Here is a 21,496-nt window from a genome sequence, read left to right as displayed (position 1 = left end):
GCCGTTTTATATTGTTTGTCTTCATTAAAAAAGTGATTAAAGAGAAAAAGAGATGGTTCTTTTGGGGCTCATCAAGATAAGATAAGGTTTTAGTAGTAATGATAAGGGTGAGAATGATACTCCCATTACAATCCAAAACTTATGTTATATTGGACACTTATCCTACATTTTATTTCAATAATATTTGCTGATAAATTTCCTATTAAAGTTTTTTTTTCTTTTTACGTATAAAAGACTGCAATTATTGATTATACAACAAAAAACAGTTACTTCTTATTAGTAGAGTATTATTCAAAACCGTCTCTCTTTCTGATGTAGAACGCAGCGGAATTAAAGAAGATGAATAAACTAAATAAGAACGGTAAAATAAAGACTTAAATAACTCTAAAATACTCAACTTTATTAAAACTTCAAAGGGGTTTCTCTTCAATCTGAGAATAATGGACAAACTAGATATCCTTTTATAGGATTCTGGACTTTCCTAGATAGACTTGAATTAGACTTTCCTAAATAATTAAAATACTGCAACTTCCTAAATAACTAGACTCAAATCTGGACCTTTCCAATTATTGGAAATACTAAAATAACATAATTTCCTAAACCTAAATTCTCTAATAATCATACTAAAATTGGGACTTCCTAAAACTACTCTCCATGGCCGGTTGGCCCATGGCCCGGTTTGGTCATGGAAAAAGCTTCCACACCGGGTGCCCCTGCATCAGCATCCCCTTCTCCCAAGAGGTTCGTCCCGAACCGTTTTTGAAGAGAATGTAGTTCCTCTGATCCATCTTCAATTGGTAATAACGTCACAATCTTCTTTTTCCATGGAAATTCATAAACATTCAAACGACCACGGTAAGTGGCATCAACATCAGATTGCCATGGTCGTCCTAATATGATGTGGCATAAATCCATATCTGTGACATCACAAGTAACTGTAGACAAATAAGAAGAACCAATAGAAAGATTAATAGTACACATGTGATCAACCCGTGTAGTAGTACCCGACTGAATCCAAGCGGTTTTATACGGGTTTGACTTAATCATTGTAGTAATATCCAAGAAGTTGACAAGCTTTGTAGAAATTAAATTCTCTACACAACCATTGTCAATCACAATAGTACATACTTTATTCAGTATTGTTCCCCGTGTAACGAACAAATTCTTTCGTTGAGATAAATTCCTCTCGAAAGGTGTAAAAAGAACTCTCCGAGTGAGTAACATAACTCGATCACCGTTGTCTGGAATAGTGTTAATACGTTCCAATTGATCTTCATCTGAATCTGAATCTGATTTCTTTTCTACAATATTTGCTTTACCACGAGAGGGGCAAGCATTAGAATGGTGTCCCGTTTCAAAACAACGATAACACTTTACTGGTGGAGGTTTTTTATAAGGATTATCGGCTACCGATTTAGTACCCTCCTCTGATTGTTTTGATTGATCTAATTCATCCGGTAGAGTTCGAACTGCTTGACTTCTAGTAGTGTGTCCCTGGAAGATGGAACGTGAATCTGATTCAAAAGACCGAGCTACACTGATACATTCAGAGACCGAATTAAAAGACCTTAAATTAACCAAATCTTTAATATCATTTCGAAGTCCGTCTTTGAATTTTTCTACTTTCATTGATTCTGAATCTGGGAGATTAAGCCTTGTAATTAGTCGTTGGAATTTCGAAGCATATTCCTCAACTGAACGTCTTCCTTGACGGCAACGTAAATAATCAACACACAATTGGTTCTCATAATCCGGAGGGAGGAATCGTGAGAACATTAATGGTTTCAATTCTAACCAGGAAAAAATAGGAGGTAGGTGTGATAAACGACGATTTTCAGATTCCTGTTTCCACCAAGTAAGAGCAGTTTTAGATAAGTAACCAGTAACACAACGTACCTGTTCAGGACCTTCCACTTGCATAACATCAAAAAAAATCTCGAGTCGTGAGACGTAATCCAAGAAATCTTCAATATTAATCGAACCATCATATGATGGCACTTCCATTCGAATACGGTACGATGAACTAGGGTGTGGACATTCGGTTTCGGTTGGTGGAGTGTGGTGTTCAAGTTCGGTTTGAGTGGGTTGGAAAACCAAGGGTGGTCGTTGGGGTAGGGTGATTGGGCGGTGGATAGGTGTGGTAGGTTCTCGAGTTTGGGTATGGGTGAAGTTGGGTTCTCGGTTTCGGGTTAATGGATGGAGTTGTTCTCGGTGACGTGGGAGAGTGGTGACGTGGATGGAGTTGTTCTCTACAACCGGATCTGTGTTTGTTCCTCCAGCAAATGATCCTCCCTTCACCGGATCTCTTTCTTCTTTCCTTTGTAGTTAGTTTTCCTTCCATCAATAGTTTCTCGGGTCCCAGATCGGTGTGGTAGCAGTTGTGTTCTTGATGAGATAGTGGTCGTGTTATATTGTGGTGGTCATTTTAGGGTTTCTGGCGAAAGGTTTGAATGGAAGCGATGATGGTCTGGTTAGCATCGTATAGTGGTTGCGGGGGTTTTGTACGAAAATGATGGTGATGGTTTGAGTTGTTGTATTTGGTGGTGGCGGTGGTGGCATTAAAAACAAGATATGGTGGCTAGAGGTAGTGTTTTTGGTGGTTTTCAATGGTTTTAATGGGGATAGTGGGAGTATGTTTTGTGTTACGAAATGGTGGTGGTTTCCTGGTAGTGATGGTGATTTTCCTCGTAGTGGCGGCAACTCTTCAGTGGTGACGGCGATTTACCTTCATCGGCGGCGGTAGTTATCTCGGTTGGGGGCAATTTTAGTATTAGTTCTTTTATTTTGTCGACTTTTAGGGTCTTTCATTCTCGATCTTAAGAATCTCTTTTTCTTTGTCGACTTTTAGGGTCTTTTGTTTTGAGTCTGTGTCTTGTCAATTCCTTTCCCTTCATGAGGCACTTTGTATTCGAAGTTTTGTGTGGAACTACTTATGTAACTCTCATGTAGTTCTATGAGGAATAAAATCTCTCATGTAATGTTGTGGTTCAATTAATGAATGTATTTATGAGTTTCCTCAGGAAAAAAAGTAGAGTATTATTCGAGAAATATGACATTATAAAATGTCTAAGAGAAATTTAAAATCTATTATCTTTTTTAAGATTTAGTTACAATTCGAGATCATTAACTCTCACAAACATATTTATAAATAAAAAGAAAAAAATAGTTATAATAGGGTATAAATGATTGATTTTTTTTTTTTGTTGAAAGAAGAATATGATTACTTTTTTTTTGTTGAAATGAAATATGATTACTCTTTTTTTTTTTGTTGAAATAAGAATATGATTACTTTTTTTTTTTGTTAAGAGAAGAATATGATTACTTGGATTGCCTATGAAATAAAATCCTATCTTAATTTTGGGAAAGCCACTATGTTAGAAGGGACTGGCCAGTGGCCACCATCAAGAGGTCAGGTAGGGGTTTTTTTTTTTTTTTGATGAAAAAAAGGTCAGGTAGGGTTAGTATGGTTGAGTTGGATCATTTGGCTCTATTCTTGATTCTTATTAGGCATTTTCGTGTGTGTCAAGTGGCTAACAAAAATCACAAAAAGATATTAATTGGTAGATCCTATACCACACGTACGCCTGCTATATTTTCATATTGCTAGAAGGGTTTATTGGGTAGTAGTCATAAACTAATATATTTGTCTTGGAGTCTGGCGGGCTCTGGTCTAGTGAATTTTTAAGTAGGCCGCGGCTTTGGGGAATAAAGAAAATTCTCCGGGGAATAAATTCTCGAGGGAATTCAGATTTTTTTGAAAATTCTCGAGGGAATAAATTTTTACGGGGAATACATAATACATTTTTTTGAAAGTTCTCCTCCATCTCATCACCTCTCTCTGCCACTTCATCTTCTCGACACTTCATCATCTTCTCCGGCGAAAGTCGCCGGCCGACCAATTTTCCGGCCGGCGACCTTCAAACATAAAAAAAATAAAAATTTTCTCTCTCCTCTCTCTCTCTCTAAATTTTTCTTTTTTTTTGTTTTTTTTCTTTTCTCTCTCTCTAGAACAGATCTAGAGAGAGAGAGAAGGTCTGTTCTCACGAACAGATCTGTTCGTGAGAACAGACCATTGAAGCTATAGTTCAATTAATATAGCTTCTTTTTTATTTCTAGGGTTACACCATCTTCAACACCTATCCTGTAAAATCCTCAACACCTACACCAAATTCAACAACCCCATTGAAGCCCTAAATATTTTCAATCAAATTCAAAACCCAGATATAATCACTTGGACAAGTCTAATATCTCTCTACTTATACATTGAACAACCCTTTCAAGCACTTTCTGTTTTCTCAAAATTAATCTCCTTGGGTCTAAAACCAGATAGCTTTTCAGTTGTTGGAGCTCTTACAGCTGCTGGAAGGAATGAAAGTTTGGGTCATGGAAAAGTAGTTCCTGGAATGATTTATAGACATGAATTGGATTCTGAATCGATTGTCGGAAATGCTTTAATTAATATGTATTCTAGAAATGGAGAAATTAAAGTTGCCCAATTGATTTTTAGGAAGATGGAATTTAAAGATGTTGTTACTTGGACTAGTTTTTTTTTTGTTGAAATACTTGGACTAGTTTGATTCATGGTTTAATAAAATGTAAAGATTTAGATTCTGCTCGGTTGTTGTCTGTTCGTGAGAATTATGCATTGGTTCTCATGAACAGACCATTGCTCTCTCTCTCTAGATCTGTTCTAGAGAGAGAAAAAAAAGGAAAAAAAAAGATTTAGAGAGAGAGAGAGGAGAGAGAAAATTTTCTAAAAAAAAATATGTTTGAAGGTGTCGAGAAGATGATGAGGTGTCGAGAAGATGAAGTGGCAGAGAGAGGTGATGAGATGGAGAAGCCTTTTTTGTAGCATCTTCTAAAAATTAGATGCCCCTTAGCAATAAAAAGAAACATAAAAAGTCAATCTTATTTGACTAGTTTTAAGAAAAATGTTTATTCCCCGGAGAATTTTCTTTATTCCCAAAGCGGCGGCCTTTAAGTATGTCCACCCCCATCTTTTTTTTTTTTTTTGTTGAACTATATATTCATATATTATATGACAAAGTTATTACAATACTTATTGACTAACATAAAAGGTACATTCCTCCATATTTTAGAAGCTTCTTTCTTTCTCGCCTATTTCGCTAATTTGTCTGCACTGGAGTTGCATTCTCTCTTTGTGTACTGTCCACTTCCATCTTTGATAATGCAAATTAAAACAGTCTAGGCAGTATCTTTTTCAATCTCATGAGTCAATTGTTTTCTTTTTCACATGAGTATCGATGGGTGATAAACCCCATATAAGAAAATATTGACTTTAAAGTAGGGGTGGGAATCGGTCCGGACCGGTCGGTACCGGACTCTAACTTCATCGAACTGGTCGACTCGGACATAAACTGTTGGTGAGCACCTATTTATTCGGGCGGACTCGGACGGTCACTCTCAAGAATTCTTTGTCCATTGACCGTCCAAGACCGTTTATTTTACCGGTCCAGTCGGACACAGGACGGTCTCGGTCCGGACTTTTCAATAAATGCACTTAATTCAGAACTTTATTTTTATTACCACAAACAAAATTACTTACAAATGAAGATGTTTAGCCAAGAAATCAAAAGTAAATATAAAAAAGAAAAAAAAACAGTCGATCATCATTTGACAAGATATAATTAAGCCATGCACTAATGTTTGGTCTTCCAGAGGACTATATGTCTATAAAATTCAACGGTCAACTTCTAAAAATGAGGACAGTTTAGTCGGTCAACCTATATTCGGTCACTCGTACCGGTCGGTTAGCGGTCGGTCCTTCGACATAGAATTTTGACCGTGACCGTCCACCAATTCTTTCGGGCCGGTCGGACACTGACCGTTATGACCATCGGGTGTCCATGGACACGTTTTATCTCGGTCGAACGGGTCGGATAGCGGTCTTCCGGATCTTTTTTCCACCCCTACTTTAAAGCCCAAATTTGATGAAAAAAAGAAAGAAATAATAAACCTATGGGTTATTTTCTAAATAGCCCCTAACTTTGTGACCAGCTTCCTGCCTAGTCCTCTACTTTATCAAAAATATCCAGATAGCCTCCTTTTTTAAATTCTGCTATAACACCGTTAACCAGTCATCATTTCTCTTTCCTCCATCTCTTGACCTCTCTCTACCACCTAACCTTCTCGCCGCCTCATCGTCTTCACCGAAGAAGGTCGTCGGCCAGCAAATTTACCGACCGGCGACATTCAAACATAAAAAAAGATAATAATAATTTTTTATCTCTCTCCTCTTTCTCTCTCTAAATTTTTTTTTAATCTCTCCTCTCTCTAGATCTAGTGAACCAGATCTAGAGAGAGGAGAGATTTAAAAATAAAAATAAAAATTTTTAAAGAGAGAAAGAGGAGAGAGGGAAAAAAAGTACTAATTAATTCTTTTTTTTATGTTTGAAGATCGCCGGACGGAAAATTAGTCAGTTGGCGACCTTCGCCAATGAAGTGGCGAGAAGGTTAGGTGGCAGAGAGGTGATGAGATGGAGGAGAGAGAAATGATGACTGGTTAACGGTGTTATAACGGAATCTGAAAAATGGATCATCTAGGTATTTTTGATAAAGTAGGTGCTAGACAGGAAACCGGTCACAAAATTTGGGGCTATTTGGGAAATAACCCTAAACCTATTTCTATTAATCCAATGTTTTATCCTCATGCCAATAAACATCGAGAATTTCGGTTGAAACATCCTACATAAATTTTTGTTTTACTGAAAAAGAATCACTCAATTTTTTTTCAGTCTTCATCTCCTTAAGTATTTTCGTAATTTGCAAGAGGCTTGTAAGAATGTTGCAAAAAATATTGAATTTTTAACCAAACAAAATACAAATATTTAAGTTTAACCAAACAAAATATAAATTGTCTTTTTAACTTAAGAAAATTTAAAATTAGGTCTTCCGTTCAAGTTCCTGATAACAAATAAAAAATGCATAAGTGGTATGTTAATGTTTAGTAAAAGTGTAGATACGTATAAGAGCAGATCTGTTGTATATGCAAGAAAAACTAAGCTGCATGAACATAAACTAGAAAAGGCGTAAGACTAGTTATTTACATTTTTTAAGTTGTTAAGGCCCATTTTTAACCCTTAATACAAAAAAATTCTTGTTATGTGGGAAATCAATCGTGGGTGACGACGGGCAACCTCTACTTAGAGCATCTCCAATGCAAGACTCAAGAAAAACTCTAAAAATCTTACGTGTCAAGTGTGTAAAGTGGATCTCTAAATTATTTTTGTTTCAACATGTCCATTTTGAGATACTCTATTAGAAAAGCTTCTCCAATGCAACAATCAAGAGAGACTTCAAAGTTTATATTTTGACCATATAATCAATTGATTTGCTTATGTGGCCCTTAGAGAGTTCATGAGGACACTCTAAACTAAGAGTGTCCTCTTAAGGATCTCTAAGGAGCCCCATCATTTTAGAGATTCATGTTGAGTTTTGCATTTGAGATGGTTTTTAAAAAGAAACTCTAAAAAATTCTATGCGGCACTCTACATTTTAACGTGTTACACTGTAAATGCTTAATCTGATCTCTCTTAGTGAACTAAGAGCATGTGCAATGCAAAATTAAAAAAAAATTAAAAAAAAATTAAAAAAAAAAACTCAAATTGTCCGATGTGTCAAGGAAGGTTTAATTGAGTTTCTCTTTCCTAGATTCAATATTGAGATCCTCAATTCAAAAGACATCTCCAATGCAACACTCTAAAAACTTAAAAACAACTTAGGTGTCATTTCCTAAATAGGTAGATTTGTTTTTAATATTGAGTAGCCAATTGAGATCCTCAAAAGAAATCTCAAATATAGAATTTCTTCTTGAGATATCTCACATTAAATGATGCCACATCATTTTGAGATTTCATTTTGAGTATCGCATTAGAGAGAGTTTTTTACACAAAAAAAGAAACTCACAAAATCCTTAGTCACTTTCAGTTTTTCAATTTAAATGTTGCATTGGAAATACTGTAAGGTGGGTGACGCACTTTATTAGTTAGGGAATTGACGAAGAAGATGAAGTTGGTTTTGAAATCTTTGGTTGCCAACAAGAAACACTCACTTCCATACCTTCCTTAACTTCTTTCTTATATTATTCGTCTGTAGTTTTTGTTGAAGGTACTATTATTATTCTTCTATTATTCCATATACTTCCAACCTCCTTTCCAATTGAGAAATATATATGTAATTATTCAACTGAACTGAATTTGCATAAGAAATCAAAGTGGTCCTTACAGATTCCGAATTTGCAACGTTTGCGTTTTGTATTATATATCATCAGGTCTACGTCAATGATAGTTCTCAAATTCAATATCTACATTTTCTTGAAATTTCACTGAGTTCGAAACCTATATTTTTGTATCTAATTTAGATCTAACTATTGGTCTGAAAGGTCTTGTGCCACTACTTTTTTCCTGAATCTCCACAAAGAAGACCAAAAAATTCACTTGTCTGATGGTTAGCCACATTGTGCTCAGACCAACCCAGACACAGGATTCATACATGATAGAATTGTCATTTCATAAACCTAACCCTAACTCCAAAACGGTAGTTATGCAATAAAGGTAACATGGTTGTTTAGCTAGGGTTAGTTGGCCTTGTATTCAATCATGGGCTATTCCTTCATCAATTTGCCAAATAAAAGTAAAATTGAAAGTATAAAGTGGTAGGAACATGCTCAACGATATGCCTTGAATGGCCTCAATAAGAAGTTTGTTGAACCACATACACTAAATTCCTAGAGAAAATGACAAATGCCCAACCTAACATATAATGATAATTTCTTTTGTAAACAACCTATTCATGTGGTTCTAGTAAATCAACACTTTTCAAATATATACTCTAATTGTTTTGGTAGAGTTTATATCATTCAACCAATAATCATCGGAAAAGAAAAAGATCCACACTTTTGGTGGTTTGACGTGTAATGATGTAAACTGATAAACTAACTTTCTTGCATATATTTATCGAACTTGAATTTGTAGTATCATCGGTTAGAAGTTTTAGTGGTTCATGCCCTTTTGCAGTAAGGGATGCACTTATAGAACTTCCCACTTGGTCAAGTGGCGCCAATAAAACCACATATGTTGTTAATACAGTCCAGGCCTATATACCAATAGGGCAACAGGATATTTGGATGCTCAAATCTGATATAGATCATTATAAGAAAATGTTACTTGGCGTGAGATTCTTGCCCGAGCATGCTCCAAGGATAATTTGGTCCGAGTCTGAAAATGAGCATGCTAAGTCAGCAGTTGGGATGCAACAAAAAAAAGAGTCGGTAGTTGGGCCATGGTCACACGAAAAGCTCGAAACAAGTAGCATTGTTGATTATGAAATTTTGTTGACAATATTCAAAGGATAATCGTGTAATTTAATATAGACGAAGATTTTTAAGAGATCCTACAACCCTAATTTACTTTTTAAAAACAATCTCTTTTTTTCGATCTTTATCTTCGCCTTTTTTACCATGCCGACCCCCACCCTCTCTTTCTACCCCCTTTATTGATGACAGAGGGATGAGAAAGAGATTGAAGAGAAAAAAGCGAAAATATATAAATTAGATTTGAATATCTAGGTCCTTGAAGAAGACCTCTTTATTCAAAAAAAAAAAAGAAGACCTCTTTAAACAAAATGAATTGAAACTGTCAAGTGGAATTGAGCAGTTCCTCACAATTTTCTACTTTCCCCTCGTCTAACCTACTGTCCATGTAGAATCCTCCAAAACTAATTGACAAACTCATACGAACTTATTTATCGAGAGTTCCCTTGTAGTACTATGTAGCCAGGACGTGCTTTGAGTTTTCGGTGGCCTAAAACGAACGAAAATCTTGTGGGTAAATAGAACTAAGTAAACATGTCATCGTCATGTTAACCTATATATTCTAGTTTATCTTGCTTCGTTTCATATGACTTGTTTGATGACACATATATTTGCCAACAACTAAGGGTTTTAATATGACATTTCTAAGATGTAACTGCAAATCTCATCCAAAAAAAAAAAAGATGCAACTGCAAATTAAACTTCCATTTGAACATACTTCACAGGTTAGTAGAGATCAAGTTATTTATCTAGAAAATGCATGCAAAATATAATCCAAAGACTTTTCAACAAATTGAGGTTTGACCAATCAAGCTGTCCAATTTTGACTTAAAACACCATTAATGAAACTACTGTGACTTCCTAAATTTTATACTAATTCAATTCCAACCCCATGTTGTCTCTCTCTCTCAATTTCTTCAATGTTGAACCAAATACTTCTTATCCTGTTCTTCCTTTCCTCCATTAATGCTCTTGATTTCCTCTTTAACTCCTTCAATTCAACAGATCTCACCATAATCAAAGACGCCCAAGTTGATTCATCAATCATCAGATTAACCAACGACACTAATCAATTCTCAATCGGCAGAGCTTTTTACCCATCTCAAATCCCATTCATCAAAACCATTAATAATTCAAATTCCAGCATTATTTCATCTTTCTCCACTTCCTTTGTCTTCTCCATTCTACCTCAAATCAGTTCAAGCCCTGGTTTTGGTCTTGCTTTTGTCATCTCTAATACAACTTCACCTCCTGATGCCATTTCTGGTCAATACTTTGGACTCTTCTCAAATTCAACTGTCCATACAGTTTCTCCATTAATAGCAATTGAATTTGATACAGGTAGAAACCCAGAATTCAATGACCCAGATGATAATCATGTCGGAATTGATCTTAACAATATTGAATCCACAGTTACCCAAACAGCTGGTTATTATAATTCAACTACTGGATTGTTCATCCCTGTTAATATGAGAAATGGTCAGAATATTAGGGCTTGGATTGAATTTGATGGTACCCAATTTGAAATCAATGTCACAATTGCTCCAGCAAGTTTACCTCGTCCATTAAGACCTTTAATTACATTCAAAGATCCAGTTATTGCTAATTATGTTTCTACCCAGATGTTCATTGGATTCTCTGCTTCAAAAGTAACTTGGGTTGAAACACAGAGGGTTCTTGCTTGGAGTTTCAGTGATTCAGGAATCCCCAGAGAAATTAATGTATCAGGTTTACCCATCTTTTTACCCAAATCTTCATCGAATTCTTCGTTATCCATCGGAGCTATAGCCGGAATTGTAATCGGTTCTGTACTAATTTTAGGTCTCTGCTTATTTGGGTTGTACTGGTTTTGCTGGAAAAAGAACAGAGACAGTGAAGAAGATGAGGAAGAAGAAGAAGATATAATTGAAGATTGGGAATTAGAATATTGGCCACATAGATTTAGTTATGAAGAACTCTATGAAGCAACAAAAGGGTTTTCAAAAGATGAATTACTTGGTTCAGGTGGATTTGGTAAAGTTTATAAAGGGATTTTAACAAATAACACAGAAATTGCAGTAAAATGTGTTTCAAGAGAATCAAAACAAGGGTTTAGAGAATTCATGGCTGAAATTTCAACTATGGGTAGACTTCAACACAAGAATTTAGTTCATATGAGAGGTTGGTGTAATAAGAGAAATGAATTGATACTGGTTTACGATTACTTACAAAATGGAAGTCTTAATCTTTGGATTTTTGATAAACCTAAACAAGTTTTAGGTTGGGAAGGAAGAAGAAGAGTAATAGTTGATGTTGCAGAAGGATTGAATTATCTTCATAATGGTTGGGAACAAGTAGTACTTCATCGAGATATCAAATCGAGTAACATTTTGTTAGATTCCGATATGAGAGGAAGATTAGGTGATTTCGGTTTAGCAAAATTGTATCAACATGGTCAAGCACCAAACACGACGAGAGTGGTAGGCACTCTAGGGTATTTGGCACCTGAACTCGCGGTTTTAGTTTCGCCAACAGCTGCAAGCGATGTTTATAGCTTTGGAGTGGTGATTTTGGAGGTGGTTTCTGGGAGAAGACCTATCAATACTTGGGATGAAGATGAGATTTTGTTGGTTGATTGGTTTAGAGAGCTATACTCTCAAGGGAATCTTAGCCAAGCTGTAGATGAAAGAATAAGCGGGGAATATAAGGTGGAGGAAGTTGAGTGTGTATTGAAGCTAGGGTTAGCTTGTTGTCATCCTGATCCTGAACAGAGACCAACAATGAAAGAGGTTTTGGCGGTGTTGTTGGGCGAGCATATGCCTGTGGTATCAACAAGGTTACAACCTAGCATTACCCATGGTGGTGGCCTCGAGGAGGCCCCTTCATCGCCATAGTCATTTGTATGAGTTATTGAGTTTGTGTAAATAGTTTGTTTCAACTTCGCGGGCATACTGCCAGCCATATCCGACAGGAATTATTGTAAAGTTCGCTACGATATGAATTTGTGGGTAGTTTGCGTTCTACTGTTCTATTAGGAAGAGGACTGCTTCCATGTCAAATTCGATATATAAACACATTCCGGATCTTGATTTCTCCCCCAAGATGAGAAAACTTGTTATCCACTACAAATCTTGTTTCAGATTAGTATCTTGACAATACAACAAGTAGCAGACATATATATATATATATATATATATATATATATATATATGAATCAGGTCGATATAACTAAAATTAAGAGTCTAGACGAATCACTCAAGGATTGGAACTACAGAAGAGATTACTTGCCCGATATAACTACGATTTGGCAAGTAAACAAACACATTCGCGAATTCAGCAGGGCATTTTATGTCTTAGAAAGCAACCGAGTAGATATGGACTGGGCTAGTTTTAATGTTTATTTCATTGTCGGATTCGTCTTAACCTAAATCACCCGACTCACTCAAATGGACCAAATCGACCTTCTGCTATTCCGACAATGTAAACATCACAAGTCAGAGAAGAGAAAAGACATACTGAAATCAGAGTCTAGCCAATTCAGACCTCAAGTTAGATTCCATATCTAACTCGGGAAAAGAAAACCTACGAAAGAATGACTACGATGTAGATGAGCCTCAAATGACTAAACATAACTAGCAAGAACAACACCCTGCATATTTTAGCATCATTCACCTACAATATCCAACCAAGATACTAATCTCCTCATATAACTGTGGTAGTTCAATAAGTACGGAAAGCATCTACAACAAAAGGAAGCAGAAATAGAGCGAAAACACAAACTTGCCAGAGTAATCGAAGATCGAAAAATGACATTAAGAACTGTTGAACCAAAAAGAAAAAGAATATGTCCCTACAGCTTAGTTCTGGTAACAGATGTCTATTAATAAAAAGGAGTTCACTAATTCTCTTAAAGGTAACAAACCTCCCCTGAGACTGATGTAGAGAGCAAGCAAGAATTATCTACCCTTTGGTACTAGATCTGAGTTAAACTTCTTGACAGCTAAAAATGGAAGACTAATCCTGCTTTTGCTGCTTTCACTGTAATCTCTATCTGGAATAAGGATGGTATCGACTAGTTCCACTACCTCCATACCCACCTCTATTGCCATATGGGGCGGCGGAGCTTCCACCGCTACCTCTATAACCACCACCGCTACCAAATCCGGAATCATAGCTACTTCCATAACCAACATCAGCTCCGCCACCATACCCACCATAACCACCACCATAACCCTCGCTACCACCACCATAACCACCAGCACCTCCTCCTAGATCATAACCTCTACCATAACCTCCGCCATATCGGCTTCCATAACCTAGAGATGGCTCCCCTCCTCTATAACTGCCTAGATTGCTACCACCATATCCATATCCTCCAGGACCTCCACCATACTCACTAGCACCATATCCGGCATAGCCACCTGGTCTACCCCCATATCCCCCACCTGACCTATAGGAACTACCACCAAAACCGCCACCACCTCCACCATATCCACCATAAGCATCTCCATATTCACTACCATAACTGGACCTAGAATTGGAAAAACGCTTAGATGGTGGCAGTGGCGGGTTTGATTTCTTTGGTTCGGCTTTCTTGATCTCCACCTACAACAAAAGAAAAACATCAACCTAGACTGTCATATTTCACAAGCTATCTATCTAGAAGACCATAGACCATTGTGGTACTAGTTCTTAAGCCACCACTAGCGAACGAAGAGATGAAAAGTCAACCACCATAAGGCAGCAACATCACACCAACAACATAGCAAATATATAATTAACAAAGGAGACAAAGAAACCCTGGATAAGAGTATGCAAAATATTCTTAAAATGTAGGAATTCATTAAAACATATCCAGCATTGTAAGTTTTAAATATTTTATTGACACGTGATAGGTAAGGAGTACGCAAAGAACTTAAAATCATGATGAGATAAACAAAGATACAAGAGACTTGGGTTAGTTTCCGAGCAGGCTCTGCACTCACCTGAGTTCCAGAGAAGTCGATCTTGTTACCCTGAGACAGAAGGCTGTCAACAGATTGCTCACTTTCAAAAGTAATGAACCCAAAACCACGAGAGCGGCTGGTGGCATGGTCTCGCATGATCTGATGTTCGCTCACCTCTCCGTACTTCGAAAAGAAATCCTTGAATTCATCTGTCAAGGTTAAGAAGAAACTAATATGATTATTTAGGTGCTCATAGATAGTAAAAGAGAAAATCTGTAATATGGAAACAAGAACAACCTTCAGTCACACTAGTAGGAATCCCGCCGACGAAAATTTTCTTTGTCTTAAAATCCTTAGAACCAATGGCTCCTTTTGGTATTGTTCGCTTGATTTCTACCTAATATTCCCCCGAAATACGAATATACTCAGAATAGCTGTATTCAAAATAACTAAACAAGCAAACAACAACATCCGAAAACAAAACCTACTTGTTTTCCATTGATGACATGGGTATCATCAATGACTTTATCGACCACAGCTGGATCTGCATAAGTGACAAAACCGAAACCACGGGGTTGCCCAGTCACCCGGTCTTTCATTATCACAGAGTCTGTGATTTCACCATATTTACCAAAATGCTTGGTAAATTGAACTGCATAACCAGAAATACCATAATCATAAGCTAAATTTGTCGAACAAGAAACAACTAAAAGTAGATAATGATTGGTCAGAAGTAAGAAACTAACCAGGAGTTGTTTCTTTTGCTAAACCACCAATGAAGATCTTACTGGAACAAGAACAGTAATAAAGATACATTAGAGAAACTGACGTCCTAACCCTATTCAAACTCATACAAGAAATCTGAAAAAAAAAATGCCCTAAAAACTAGAAAAATCGATTTTTTAACAGAAATAATACCAAATTGAAAAATGGGTAGCAAATAAAACAACCCTAAAATGTATAATGGAAAAGAAAAACATAATAAGAGCTGTGTCACTTAGTAATCTTTAGATGTTCTAAAAGAAAAGCCATGAAGAAATTATACCAGATGAAAAGGGGAAAAACACAAAACAAGAATCACAGAACTGAAGAACAGGTAAAACCCCATCAAAAGATGATAATGGAACCAAGAAAACGTACCCAGGGCTAGCTCCATCTCCACTACCACCACCACCTCCTCCTGAATGATGATGATGAGGTTTCTCTTCTTCTGAATGCTCTAAGGGTTTAACATCGTTACCTTCTCCATCGGAGGAAGTTTCAATCGTATTGAAATCCATAGTGATATTACAGCAAAAAAAAATCGAACTGAGATTTTAACGGCGAAGAAAAGCGCGAAGGATAGCGGTGGAACGAAAGGGGGAAAACTTGAAGCCCTAATTAACTTATGTAAGCAACAAAGTTGGATTTCAGACGCGGATACATTTCCAATTTTACCCTTAGAAATAAAAAATTACTTATATTTTATTTCAATTGCCTAAGCTAGGGTTTAACGTAACCCGGCTTCCCAGATATCCAGATTGAGTTAGAACATGTTTCTGCAATTTTGGTTCCGGACGTTGCACATACAACAATCCGTGACTAGGGTCTAGGGGTGGGAAGAAAAGTCGATACCTGCTATCCAACGGGTCCGTCCGTCCGTCTGACTGGGATGGACCACGTGTACCCGCTATCATACACGAGAACACTCAGCACTGAGATGAGTAGTTAACATTTTGGACATGGGCAAAGACCTCGGATCGGGCAAAGAATTGTGGATTGTTGGACTACGAGGGAAGAATTAGAAGTCTTCATATCTTCTCAGCTCTTTTATAACCTTTTCCCCTGCAATCTTGTCTCTTGTTCCATCCCATCTCTTGTATTTGGATTATTATTTGTATATGGTGAATGTGAGTAATTGAGTATGAAATGCTCAAGACTCAACGGTGTATCTTGGATATTATTTCATGTGTTATTGAAGTTTTAAAACTGTAATTTGTTTTTCGAACTCAATCGAGAGTGGACTAGGAAATTTGGGCACGTGGACAACCCAACCATACCAATTCAATTCATACCCCTACCTTGGACAAAAGTTTGGCTCATTCAACCGTCGAGAGAAGACTTTTCGAGAAAATTGATCAATTTTATTTGACCTTGTATTTCTCATGTCTCTTTAGTTCTTTTTATGAGATTTTTTTTTGATGAGATAGTTCTTTTTATGAGATTCATGTCTCTTTAGTTGCGACAGAAAAAACATTTCCAGCATCGACATAAGAGAGAGGTGTACGGCCATGGTGGTTGTTAAATACGTTATGAAATACTTGCACAAACACAATTTCAAAGATCTATTTCTCAAGATCACGAAAGGAAGTTACATCAACAAGAAAAAAACAAGACGTTGTATGAGATAAAAACATGACTTAGATATAACGATACAAAATATTTTGTATGGATTTAGTTATGCACGTTAATCACCAACAAAAGTACAAGTTATCATTTATTTCAGTGTCTTAATGACAATAGGCGACGCTATTTTGCCTAAATAGTAGACATTTTCTAGTATCTTAAAAACACATAATATTTCGTGGGGGCTCTGAAAAACCTTTGTCTAATTAAATTTTCCTTTTTCTTTACAGTAGTCCAAATTATATAATAGCTTTAGGCTTCCTAGAAAGTAGAGCAATCATGGGTACGACAATGTCATATGGTGTGGAGATACGGGTGAAAACCTATGTTTAAGAAAGGTCGCGGCTTTGGGGAATAAAGAAAATTCTTCGGGGAATAAATTCTCGAGGGAATCCAGATTATTTTGAAAATTCTCCGGGGAATAAATTTTTATGGGAACACACAATACATTTTTTTGGGGGTTCTCCTCTATCTCATCACCTCTCTCTACCACCTCATCGCCATCTCATCATCTTCTCCGACGAAGGTCATTTTCCGGCCGGCGACCTTCAAACATAAAAAAAAAAAAAAGTTAATTAATTTTTTTCTCTCTCTCCATTTTTTTCTCTCTCCTCTCCATTTTTTTTTTCTTTTCCTCTCTCTCTAGAGATCTCTCTCTAGATCTCTAGAGAGAGAGTAGATCACGAACAGACCTGGTCTGTTCGTGTAGATGGAGATCTACTCTCTCTCTCTAGATCTGTTCTAGAGAGAGAGAGAGGAAAGGAAAACAAAAAAAAAATCGGAGAGAGAAAAAAAATTAAATGAAATTTTTTTTTTTATGTTTGAAGGTCGCCGGCCGGAAAATTAGTCGGCCGGCGACCTTCGCCGGAGAAGATGATGAGATGGCGATGAGGTGGTAGAGAGAGGTGATGAGATGGAGGAGAACGCCCAAAAATTAGAAGTCCCTTAGTAATAAAAAAACATAAAAGTCAATCTTGTTTGACTAGTTTTAAGAAAAGTCTTTATTCCCCGGAGAATTTTCTTTATTCCCCAAAGCCGCGGCCTTAAGAAAACGAATAACGCAGTATTCGAATATATATCTGAAAATTTATTTGATATCCAAACAGATAACACATTTCCATCTGTATTTGCATCGAAAATCGGGCATATCAAAAAAATATCCAATCCGATGAGTTAATTTCAATATCAATTTTTCCAAAAAAATAAATATTTAATAATTTTATTTCTAACATACTATTTGATATCTTTTAAAATTAAATATCAGATCACGGTATGTCTACTTAATATATTCAGTTATATATCTAATGTTTAATATATTTGAGTATTAAACATATTCTATTATTTTTTTGGTATGATATCTTTGGACATGTATAATACAATATTTGTATAGTCAATGTTTGGGAAACAAGAAAATTTTCTACGGTACAAAATTTTGTAAGGTGGGAGAACTAAAAATTTCCTTTTAACACGTCCTTCTTCTCATGTTGTCGTTGGCACGTGGTCGTCGGCTGACGACCTCTACCTCTTCTCATTTTCATCTCTCTCTTTATCTATCTTTTGTCTCCTCCTTCTCTATATTTATCCCTCTCCCTGCCTTTTTATCTCTCTTTTTAACTTCTGGCGAAGGGAAGGCCCTTTCGCTGTAAACTTTCGTCTTATTTCCAGGCGACGTTGCTTGTCTTAGATCTAGAATCTTAGATCCAAACAAGAGTTTCGAGCGAAGGAGAGGGGAAAAGAAAGAGAGGGAAAAAGATAAAAGAAAAGCAAGAAGGAAGACGAAAGAGGAAGAGAGGAAGGAGATTGTTGGAGTTGGTTGAGGAGGTATCGTTAGATTTGATGGTGAAGGTGTCGCCGGAATCGATGGTGGTGGTGGGAGGGGAAGATAGATGACAAAAAAAAATTGAAAAACATTAAAAGGTGGGTGGTGTTCAAACAAAATATTACAATTTTTTTTCTACATAACTTTTTTACCCCATAAAATTTTCTCGTTTCTCCAAAATATCGACCAAATTGTAATCGAAATTGTAGAATATATCAGTATGGGTATCTTTTCCCCTCCTTCCAATGATCAAGATTTACTCTCTCATGTTTGTCTCTAATGGTTGGGATCCATTTCTTCAAAATTTGAGAGTTCTGATTTGATTAGAATTCATTCAAGGGTTGAGATTATAAGAAATAACATCTTTTCAAAGATACCATTTTTCTTTGCGAATATCCATATTATTATTGGAGACACCTCATTTACGTATGGATTCCTTAAACTTTAGCCTTTGAGAGTGCCTATAGCTGCAATGTTGGACGCGTTAGATCAACCACAATTATCTTAAAGCCAACCTCATGTGACGCATCTGATAGAACTGTCTGTGCCCAGCAGGCACTGGTTATACCCTCGCGCGTGTGTATATGTGTGTGATGTCCAATTTTTAGGATGAGTCATCAGACTCTATCCACATCCTTGTTCTTATACCTGACACGTTGCTACCAAGTATGTTAAAAGAATGGGGTTATGAGGTTATCTGCGGTGAATGTAATATATATAGAAGGAGAGAAAGGGAGGTAGAATTAGGGTATGCAGTTAGTGGGTGAAGAAGTTGGTAGAGAAAAATGGATGCTAAAGTAAAAAATAATGAAGTTCAAAGAGGAGGCACTGATGATGATTCCAACCATGATAAACAAAAAGACTTGATCTTCAACAAGAATATCCAGAAAACAAGCAGTGATCCAAGAGAAGAAGAAGAAGAAGATGGTATTGATCATGACAGTGAGTATAAGAAAGATAAAGCTGAAGATGTGAAAGGTCTCCCGCATCAGCAAGTTCCTCAACCTGGAGATTACTCTTCCGAAGCTCTTGAACGAATTTGATCTTCAATTAATACTAATATGTTATGTTATAATATTTGTTCCCACAAACGTACCTGGCTTGAAATTAACCATCCGACAAATCAAATCTCTTCCCAAGCTCTTTATTTATCCCACTAAATCACTTGTCCAAAGTTTTTTTTTTTTTTTTCGGCTAGAAACATGTCCAAAGTTGATAGAGAGGTAAAGCCAAGTCCACTCCCTATATCATAGTGCTTGCTTGCTCTTTATCCCATTAATCACATGTCCAAAGTTGATAGAGGCAGCCAAGTCCACTGTCTAAGCCCCTATCGTACTGCAGGCCGCCCCAATAAGATGGTTTTTTTTTTTTTTTTTTTTGAGAACAGATTACATTGTCGTTACAATTGCCATTGAATACATATGTGATAAGTTTGCTACCCACCAACTCAAATTCTAGCATGACCTGGCCTATAGCCCGCTCATACTCTAACATAATCTGACCTATAGTCCACTCTAACATAACATGACCTATAGCCCAACTAGATAATGTCCTAAAGCTCAATTACCCTACATTATTTATACCCTAATAATCCGAATTCAAATAACCAAAGATTCTACCTTCTCTGATATTCTAACCTGAGACCTCCAGGATTTCTGGAATTTATGTCAACACCTTGGAACCACTTGGACTACTAACGGTTGACTCAATAGGATGGTTATGGTTCGGTTGAAGATAGACAATCAAATAGGTCGAAATCAATTTTTATGCGCAACATACAACAGCAATGTTAAGTGTATAATGGTTTTGGTTCGGCTGAAAATAGACAATCAATAGGTCGAAGCCAACTTTTTATGCGTGTGCAAAGGATTTTTGATAAAATATTTGTCTCGATAAGTCACGAGGGTCGAGTAAAAGAACGGTCTAGATCAAAATTAAAATTCCATTTTTTATTTTTATTTTTTTAGTGAAAATGAGTCACCGTTCCGGTAGAAGAACGGTCTAGACCAAAATGGTAAAAGAACGGTCTAGATCAAAATTAAAATTACGATATTTTTTTTTGTTTTTTTAGTGAAAATGAGTCACCGGTCGGGTAGAAGAACGGTCTATACCAAAATCAAATTAAAAACATTTTTGTTTTTTTAGTGAAAATGAGTCATTGAGAGAAATAATGTAAAAATTTGTAATTGTAGCACTCCCAAAAATACAATACCAAGATTTGTTTTTATGACCACTCATAATGTGGGTTCCATCAGAAATACACATAACATAGTATAGTTGTTTTTCTTCGATGAGATCTAGTATAGTTATACTACATTAGGAAAAGAAACTAGGGTTTTCTTCTCTCTAAATTTTGTATTTTCTTTATGAATTAGTATACTGTATAAATAGTACGTTATTTTCTAGTAGGTCACAGGAAATAGATCATCTTTTTTTTTTTCTAAAAAATGCGGAGAAAGCGTTTGTTCGGTCCAATTCAAACAATGAAACCCTCCAAAATAGATCATGTCCATCTAACCATTTAGCCAATTGTAACAACTAGTCTGTTTTGTTCCCCATGGCTTTCATATTCCCTGACCTTCTCCTATATGTCGTTAATATGTTTTTATCCACTACTAATAAAGAAATAAATGCAATTCCTCCTAAGTTCATCAAATTAAAACAGTCGTTACTTTATTGATGTTTACAAGAAGACCTAGGAAACTAGATTTATTTATTTTTTTTGTTGAACAGTTTTAATTTGGAATCCCAGACTAACTCCTAAAAACAAGATAGGCTCACAAACCCTAATGGAAAAAAAAAAAACTGATGAAAAATTTATTAGAGAACAAATACTAAATTTTCATTTAAACTAATTAATTTCTAAACTGAAACTTTACAAAAAGGAAATTAATTTTCAACTCTTATATAAACACAAACTCATTACAGAATAAATTAACAAAACAATTGAAAAAGAAAAACTTCATAAAGAATGTCTACTGGTATACTCAAATATGTTATTTCCATTGGAATTCTTGTATTATTTATGTTAAGGGA

The 21,496-nt window shown here is 36.1% G+C and overlaps 2 protein-coding genes across 2 annotated transcripts; one reads left to right on the top strand and one right to left on the bottom strand.

Annotated features, from left to right (window-relative positions):
* The first annotated feature begins 10,003 nt into the window (after positions 1–10,003).
* LOC147532629 (Concanavalin A-like lectin protein kinase family protein) lies at positions 10,004–12,421 on the top strand. Its single transcript, XM_086647963.1, has one exon. The coding sequence runs from the start codon at positions 10,252–10,254 to the stop codon at positions 12,202–12,204; it is 1,953 nt and encodes a 650-aa protein (XP_086504089.1). The 5' UTR covers positions 10,004–10,251; the 3' UTR covers positions 12,205–12,421.
* Positions 12,422–12,990: 569 nt separating this feature from the next.
* On the bottom strand, positions 12,991–15,934 carry LOC147532628 (uncharacterized). Its single transcript, XM_086647964.1, has 6 exons — positions 15,397–15,934; positions 15,003–15,043; positions 14,745–14,908; positions 14,554–14,653; positions 14,296–14,465; positions 12,991–13,915 (listed from the first exon to the last, which is right to left on the bottom strand). Exons 1-6 carry the CDS (start codon positions 15,534–15,536, stop codon positions 13,358–13,360), a joined length of 1,173 nt encoding a protein of 390 aa, XP_086504090.1. The 5' UTR covers positions 15,537–15,934; the 3' UTR covers positions 12,991–13,357.
* Between the last annotated feature and the right edge of the window lie 5,562 nt (positions 15,935–21,496).

This window comes from Eschscholzia californica, unplaced genomic scaffold, assembly GCF_041429995.1.
Source record: "Eschscholzia californica isolate CP2 unplaced genomic scaffold, dmEscCali1.0.p SCAF_6, whole genome shotgun sequence".
Taxonomy (NCBI): Eukaryota; Viridiplantae; Streptophyta; class Magnoliopsida; order Ranunculales; family Papaveraceae; genus Eschscholzia; species Eschscholzia californica.
The sequence above is the reverse complement of the archived record's forward strand: the minus strand, read 5'-3'. Positions and strand labels throughout refer to the sequence as shown.